We start from the raw sequence: 8017 nt of genomic DNA, 5'->3' as shown, positions 1-8017 counted from the left end.
GATAGAAGGAGAGTCCAATTGGTAATTGGGTGGATGCAATCAAGGCAGCTGGGAATTTGGCAATATAGGCAGTTGATAAGGAAAATTCTTAGCATAACAAGGGAGGTGGGTGTTTGATTCAACTGAGTAAGGAGATCAGCAAATGGTTTTGCTGACGCCCTAGCAAAACAAGGGACTGTAAGGGAGAGTCTTTTTTGGGCAGTGCTGTAATGTTTGATGTTTATTGGATTAACCTTTTCTAATGAGGGTTGAATTCTGTATTTCAGGTTAATTTATCTCTAATGAAAGTTATCGTTTCTAATAAAAAAAAGTGCTTGAAAATTCTGGGTTTGGAAGTGTGTTTATGCTTAAGATTTTTTGGTTATGTTTTCCCTTTGATCTTGAAATGTGGAAAATGAAAATTTTTCAAAACCATTACATTGCTGAAATCTATGTGTTTTGGGTTCGTTTAGCTTCAAATACTTGAAAATTTTGGGTTTGGAAGTGTGTTTATGTCTAAAAATTCTAGGTTGATTCAAGAGCATAAAAATGTTGTTTTTAAAAGCTTTCTCATTGCTGAAATTTTCAGATTCTGGATTCATGTTAATTCAAGAATGCGAAGATTGTTGGTTTTAGAAGCTTTCTTACTATTGAAAATTCTAGGTTTAGGTTTCTTGTTGTTTTAAGAATGTGAAGGGGTAGTTATGTTGAAGACACTTTCATGGCTGGAATTTCTGATTTTTTTGGTTCACCATCAATTAGAAGACAAAAAGACCTAAATACCTCTCAGTTATTTCAAGTAATGCAAGTGGGAACCACTGTTCACACTTGCAGTTATTGAGATTCCAAAAACCAGCTCCCTCACGCAGGTGATGTCAAGCGAATGCGCCGCCAGAAAAGTTGAAATCGACACTCGAACATGATGCCAAAAAAGTTGAAATCAAAGAATCCAGTGCCATTGCCGGAGAAGACAAAGAACACCAGAAAAAGTCAAATAAACCAAAAACAAATCAACGAAGAACACCAGAAAAATATCAGAAGAAGAAAAGGAAGAGAGGAGAAGTGAAAACTGAAAAGATTGTATATTTTCGTACTAGGTTGTTTTTGAAATTATATCAACGAAAGAACATCAGAAGAAGAAGACGAAGAACACCAGAAAAATATCACCCGCTCTCCTCCCTCTTCTTATCCACAACAGAGACGAAAGACGGTTGCCACATCCACACAGAGTGAAAATGGTTGGGTTGCCACTTGCCAGTTGCCTTTGCCCCTTAGGTTGTACGTTAGGCTTAAATGGTAAGTAGCAACGTGGTGGTAATATCACTCTCGGAATGTAGTGCAAAGTGCAGATCTATATCCCTAATATTAATCTCTCTTTCCCAATGCCATTTGCCAATGGCAGTTGAACTCTAAGAGCTCCCCTGCTCCAGACTGCAGAGAAAGAGTTTCAACTTTCCAACTTTCCGAGATGAAATCGAATTTGTTTCCCATCCGGCCATACTCATAGAGCGCGTCTCTGGTCTCACATCCATTTCACACTACATTTTGCAGCTTCCCATCAATGTACAGGAGATATTTTCAATGAGGGCGCCATCTGGAATCTGTGAGGAATAAATATCCATCAATCCCTCTCTTGATACAAATCTCTGATCTCCCATTTCTGCTTACTCTTCACGACTGAGGCTGAAGAAGAGTTTGAGAGACTTCATTACGACTCACTGGAACCGGAAGAAAAAGCAAAAACAAGGATGGGTCAGAGGAGCTGCAAAAGCTCTCCAAGATTTACACTTACGAGGCTCCATGGCACATCTACGCCATGAACTGGAGCGTCCACCGCGACAAGTACAGACTCGCCATCGCTAGCCTCCTTGTGCAGTATCAGAATCGGGTTGAAATCGTCCAACTCGACGATTCCACCGACGAAATTTGCTCATACCCAAATCTCTCGTTCGAACACCCTTACCCACCCACCAAGACCATTTTCATCCCTGACAAGGAGTGCCAAAAGCCCAACCTCCTCACCACCTCCGGTGACTTTCTTCATGTATGGCGCATTTTTGATGATCGGATCAAGCTCAAGAGCCTCCTCAACAACAACAAAAACAGCGAGTTCTGCGACTCCCTCACCCCCTTTGACTGAAACGAAGCCGAGCCGAAGCGAATCAGGACTTCGAGCATCAACACCACTTGCACTATTTGGGATATCGAGAAGGAAACCCTAGATAACCAGTTAATCGCACACGATAAGGTGGTAGATGAAGACTTCACCTCCATCAAGAGATTTGGGTTCCTAGAACCTGATCTTCATTTTCTTGAGAAAGAAGATGATGAACAGTGTCCAATGGTAATTTTGACAATTTTAAAAATCTTAAATCACATGAGGTCACGTGATATACATAACTGACGATCCATTAACGAAAGGTACGGTACTAGATTGTCGCAAAATAAAAGTTTGGATACTAGATTGTCGCAAAATAAAAGTTTGGATACTAAATTGTCGCATTTTAAAGTTCAGGTACTAAATTGGCACTCAGCCTAAAGTTCAAGGTACCTATCGGAAATTTTCCCCCAAAAAGAAAACTATTCAATTGACTAGATCAGAGAGAGAGAGAATTCCATGCGGAATTGAAGATTGTCAATTCGAACTTTTCTATATGGTTTTGGAAGAGATTAATAGTTCCAACTTCCAACAGAAGGCTAAATCTGGTGATCCAAAGTATAACAGCATATGCATATCCACCCATCGTCAAAATTTAATGTAACTAAACTACAATGTTCAGCAATGCAACCTATCCAATGAAATTCATGATCACCAAATGGAGCACCAAATTGCAGAGCACAAAGTCGGCAAATGCACGTTCTGGTGGCAAGTCCTGCAGTTGCGGAAGCAATGTCAACTACTAGGTTTTATTTGTTTGATTGTTATGTTATATAAACTACTAGGTTGCAGGATTGATATATTACCAAGGTTCAAAGTATCACAACGTATAGGTGCATATCATATGATATGTATCAACTTTCATGATCACCCATATTTTAACCACTGACAGATTACTTTGAACCATGTATGTTACCAATTCTACTTACAGAAGGAAGCTTACCTTGAATTCCTTGTTCTCTTTGTTAACCTGAATGCGAAGGCAAACTGCAGCAAAATAAACCAACCTTGTCAACCTCCACTTAAATATGCATCTACTTCAAGAAAAATATAACAAACTACATCCTTACCAGCTAGGACTGCTGTCCCCACACAAGAAAGGACTCCTGAAAGGAAAGAATTGAATGGGAAAGATCCAACAATTGCCATGTAAACAATCTGTTCATCACAGAAATGAATATGAAATATTAATACCTAGACAAAATATATAAGCAGATAGAGCAAGATTACTGAGATGGAACCAAACGTATGAATCCATTGCAAAGTATTTAATAAGATTTTTTTATTAGTATTTAATAAGCTTTTAAAACCATAAAAATTCTCAAGTCTTAAGTAAACCTTATCATCTTCATACATATCTCTTTATCTGTTTGTATTTTGTAAATATGAAAAAGCTTGTTACAGCATATGAAAAGAAACCACAAAAACCTCGCCTCATGATAAACTCAAATATATGGTTATTGTTTTCATATTTGGTGTTATCAACCACATAGACATCTCAAATAGAACGACAGGACATAGCTTGATTAAAGATACAAAAGACAACATTCGGCAACAAGTTATAATAATGTTCAAAGAAAATAAGGTACAGACTGAGTATTTTGTGGTAGTAGGTAGCAGATAGATTGGTTAGATATTTTGAAGGATCTCAATAAAAAAGTAACTTTTTGGTTACACTGGTATGATGCAGCTTCTATCTTTTTCATATGTGTCCTCTTTCCCTGGTAAAGCTTCTCCCTTGTTTATAATTTGTTGTCTTTCCTATAAAATAACAACAAATGGGGTTCAAAGAGGTTTCACCAACAATTCTTGCATACCAAAATTGGCCACTTATTATTTTGAAATATTATTAATGACTGGTTCCAACTTAAGAAACTATCATTATCCGACCCTTTTCTATGATGAATCTCCCAACCTATTGATTGCCTATTGATTGTTTATTGGTTTTCCCCATAGCTATGCATGCTATCTGCTGGCACTTTTCAATTCAATTTTGTTATTGATAAAACTATATTACAGCAAGCAAAATAAATATGAATAACTTCAAAAGAGTTTGGAAAGGAGGAGACAAATACAATAGCAAAAGAAGTCCAAACTGAATAATATGTCATCATAAATGCCTCGCATGATACATCCAATACATGTTAAGATCCATACCTACCAAATGGCTAGTGTGGTGCATCACAATATGGGATTTCAGCCTCTCAAAGTTCTAGAAATGAAGTGATAAACTGTGGCCAATTCTCTAACCAAGGAATCAAATTTGATTGAGATTCAGAACTTATATGTGAAGCCTCTTTACTGAGTCACAACTTGAATCATCTCTATTATGTAGGAAGAGCTCTTTAACCCATGTGCCTTGGTTGTAAAACATGGAAGAAATAGAAGGTTTGTTACCCTCCTCTGTTACAAGTTGAAGGGACTAGAAGAGCTAGGGGCAGACCCAAAAGGACATGGGCAAGAAATAATTTAAGCACTCATTATTTAATAATCAATATGACACTTTAACAGAATGGCAAAACAGAATTCAGGTAGCTGATCCCATATAGTTCAGACAAGGCTTGGATGAGGACGTAATTAGGACCCTGAAGTTTAAGCTGCAAGGTCCAGGCTAAGTCTATAGGTGTCAAATGATAAAAATGATAAGGTAGTGTTTGATAACAGTTGAAATAGGTCATGTAAGTGAAATGTGGAAAAGATTCCAAACTTAAAACAGCTTAAATCCAGGGCTATTATTTATGGGTAAAATAATCACCCCAGTGTCCACACATCATATTCAGTGAATGAGTAGATGGAAAGTTACTGAAATGCCTTCCCTCCCTCCCTTTCTCTCTCTCTCTCTGGTCAATCAGCAAATCAGCATAACTGCATTAATATGAAATGAATAAACAAAAGAAATGCAAGACAGACATCAGTCATACCCACATACATACTAATGGTGTGAATCTGTATCTGATTTAAAGAATTTCCATTCAGGACCCTTCCCGTTCAAGATTTAACTATTGCTTAATCCAGGCATGCCCAAGTTGCACATCTGATACATACACATCACAATACAAACATGGAACCCATTACCCAAGTTGTACAAGCTCCACATTTTTTTTGGATGGATAACAAGCCCCCATATCGATAATAAGGACTAGTCGCCATACATTCACACCTCTAAATACTAGATCTAGCTAGAGCTGTCAATGCATCAGGTCCACCTGATAGAACCAAAACAATTATACCAGTTCTGGTTCTGAATTTTGTGTCCCGGTTATAATTTGGTCGGAACCAGTTCCACTCTGTCCCAGACCAGAACCAACCCAGTGACGGCTCTAAATCTAGCTAATGAGTATTGATTACATAAAGAAGTTTGGTGCCTGATAAAAGGTTAAAATTTAGGACTTAGTTTATGGGAAAAAAGGATCATATTCAATAAACAGAGTTTATTGGTCAAACAGACTAATTTAGAATAGCAACAAAAACTATTCAGTGTTGGCTGGACTAGGTTATCTTCCTTGTTGTGCCCTTTAGAGCTTAAAGCATGGCTGGCTTTTGTCTCACTTTTAATTAAAACTGCACTCCAGACATTGTACATTAATCCCATTCTTCTTGAATCTAATGCATTTTTCCACAACAAGTTGCATGCACCCTAAATTTTGTCAATCAAGAATGCCATCAGCAGAAACATACATAATGGAACACCATGCCCCCAATAAATGCCTGGTAAATCATCCATAACCTATGCAGAAGCATTGACTCAACGTCAGCCTATACTACACTCCCATTATAATTTTAAACTAAATATCATCCATTTTTGTCTTTAAGGCATGACTTCCAACAAGTTAAAAGCCCATGTCTCCGTTAATCTGCTGTTTACTTTTAATTAATCCTTATGCTGAATGGAGAAAAACACTGCCATCATGGCATCACCCAATGTTGGTCCCAACTGTCTGGAGTTTTGGGAGGGGTCGACTGGAAACAAGACGTAAATGCATTTTCACACAAAGTGGCCACTCTCGGGCTCAAACCCACATTCCAACATTTGAAGATCTAGAAAAAGGTGCATCTCCAATGTGATCACCAGAAAAGGCACTCCCCTTGAAGGCCTAGACGAAATTTATTGCTACCAGCATTGACAATATTAGAATCATCAATTATGAAACCTTGATGGTGGATTGGAAATAAGATCTAAATGCATTTTCAGATAAAGTGGCCACTCCCAGACTTCAACCCACATTCTCACATTTGAAGATCTAGAAAAAGGTACCTCTCAAATGTGATTGCCAGAAAAGGGATTCCCCCTGAAGATATAGAAGAAATTTACTGCTACCAGCATTGATAATATTAGAAGCTTGAAACCTTGAGTGGTGATGGATATTAGTAATTGTTAATGAAACCTCTAGTCTTCACTCATATGTGTTTGAGCGCTATATGCATGTGTATTGTTTTATTTATATTTACATCACCTTTTATTTTTGTTTATACATTACCCTTCAAAGTCAACTTTGTATATGTATTCTAACTTCGGAAGCCCTAGCTAAGACTTGGAGACCGGGCAAACTTTGATTCCGAATGAACATTTATTGACGCCGCAGTTATGGGCATGAAGGAAGACCGACAGACTCATCAAAACCCTTGAAATTTCAATGCAAATAATCATTGGACAACATAAATGTATAACGTTACTAATTATTCATCAACTTGTTGTCAGGCCTCCAGATTGGGTCTGACCAAAGATAACACTCATATTATCCTATTACATCTCATTTAATACCCCAAACCCTATGGCTGAAGCTAATTAACAAAATAAAACAGGAAAATAAATAGTATTTCCAAGATTTAGCAAAAACAAAATGTAATATGAAATCTCAATTACTATACTTCAGGTTCGAGTGGGCTGCATTAAACTCATTCTCTTCTCCTTCCCCTATAATCGCATAATTACCAGAACTTCATGGAAAAAGAAGCAAAAAAAAGTGTTTTAGCACAACTAAGAATTGTGTGTTAAAGAGAGTTTAAAGAATTTTGTTGATCTAGAATTAGGCATACCGAGTATAAACACACTCGCAATTCAAAAATAATAGGAAGAGAACATACTCTACAAAATCAACCGAAACAGAGATTATCACTTCTGATTAACTGGAAATATCATTTTTCAGATCAACCGCCTATGTACAGAATACGAATACCTGAATCAACGCTGTGAAAATCGCAAAAGTCACGTAGAGATCGATTATCTGTAAAGAGGAATTAGGTTAGATCTTCGAAGTAAATTTTCTTACACGCACAAACACACCCATGCACACAGAGACCTTGAGATTTGTGGGTGTAGCGGCGTAGGCCGAACGAAGAGACTGGAAGAGGGCTTGAGTATCCTTGGATGTCGACCTCGCCATAATTTCTCTGCTCCTGTTTCTCCAACGACGACACAAAAAAAAAAAAACCCTTCGCTTTTATTTGGACGACAAAAAAAAACCCCGAAGTCCAGAATCCAAATATTAACTGCCATTTGATAACGGCTGAAATGCTGAACTGAATGTCTTTACCTCTTTTGTCATTTATTTTTCTTTTTGGGGTAATTGTCCAAAATCCTAGGGTATCAACCGTATTCGAAAATTCGATTTCGAATTTCATATTAATATAATCGTATCAAATTGGATAATTCTAATATCTAATTGGTCAAATTCGAATATTTTATTCTTACCGAATTTGAATCCGACCGATTATTAATCGAATTCGAATTTAGATATGACCTGATTTGATTTGATAAATATCCGAATTCGACCGACTATTTAATTCTTATATATAATATATAAAATATTTTATATAATTTATATATAATAATTAAGTTATATAAATAATTTATATATTTTATATCAACAAAATAATTAT

The 8017-nt window shown here is 36.9% G+C and overlaps 1 protein-coding gene and 1 long non-coding RNA gene across 3 annotated transcripts; both read right to left on the bottom strand.

Annotated features, from left to right (window-relative positions):
* Positions 1 to 2592: 2592 nt before the first annotated feature.
* On the bottom strand, positions 2593 to 7598 carry LOC104590594 (dolichyl-diphosphooligosaccharide--protein glycosyltransferase subunit DAD1-like). 2 transcript variants are annotated; one of them, XM_010249308.3, is made up of 5 exons: positions 7438 to 7597; positions 7315 to 7362; positions 3208 to 3295; positions 3081 to 3124; positions 2593 to 2852 (listed from the first exon to the last, which is right to left on the bottom strand). In XM_010249308.3, exons 1-5 carry the CDS (start codon positions 7519 to 7521, stop codon positions 2769 to 2771), a joined length of 348 nt encoding a protein of 115 aa, XP_010247610.1. In that variant the 5' UTR covers positions 7522 to 7597; the 3' UTR covers positions 2593 to 2768. The 2 variants fall into 2 exon arrangements, with proteins under 2 accessions (XP_010247610.1, XP_088752217.1); XM_088896091.1 differs by lacking the exon at positions 2593 to 2852 and adding an exon at positions 3813 to 3898 and having other exon boundaries at positions 3080 to 3124; positions 7438 to 7598.
* LOC104590593 (uncharacterized) lies at positions 5094 to 7311 on the bottom strand. Its single transcript, XR_734130.3, has 2 exons — positions 7175 to 7311; positions 5094 to 7075 (listed from the first exon to the last, which is right to left on the bottom strand). It is a non-coding gene; the product is annotated as an uncharacterized LOC104590593 (long non-coding RNA).
* Positions 7599 to 8017: the final 419 nt, after the last annotated feature.

This window comes from Nelumbo nucifera, chromosome 1, assembly GCF_055504915.1.
Source record: "Nelumbo nucifera cultivar China Antique chromosome 1, China Antique-T2T, whole genome shotgun sequence".
NCBI classification, from domain to species: Eukaryota; Viridiplantae; Streptophyta; class Magnoliopsida; order Proteales; family Nelumbonaceae; genus Nelumbo; species Nelumbo nucifera.
This window is presented reverse-complemented; position numbering and strand designations above follow the sequence as displayed.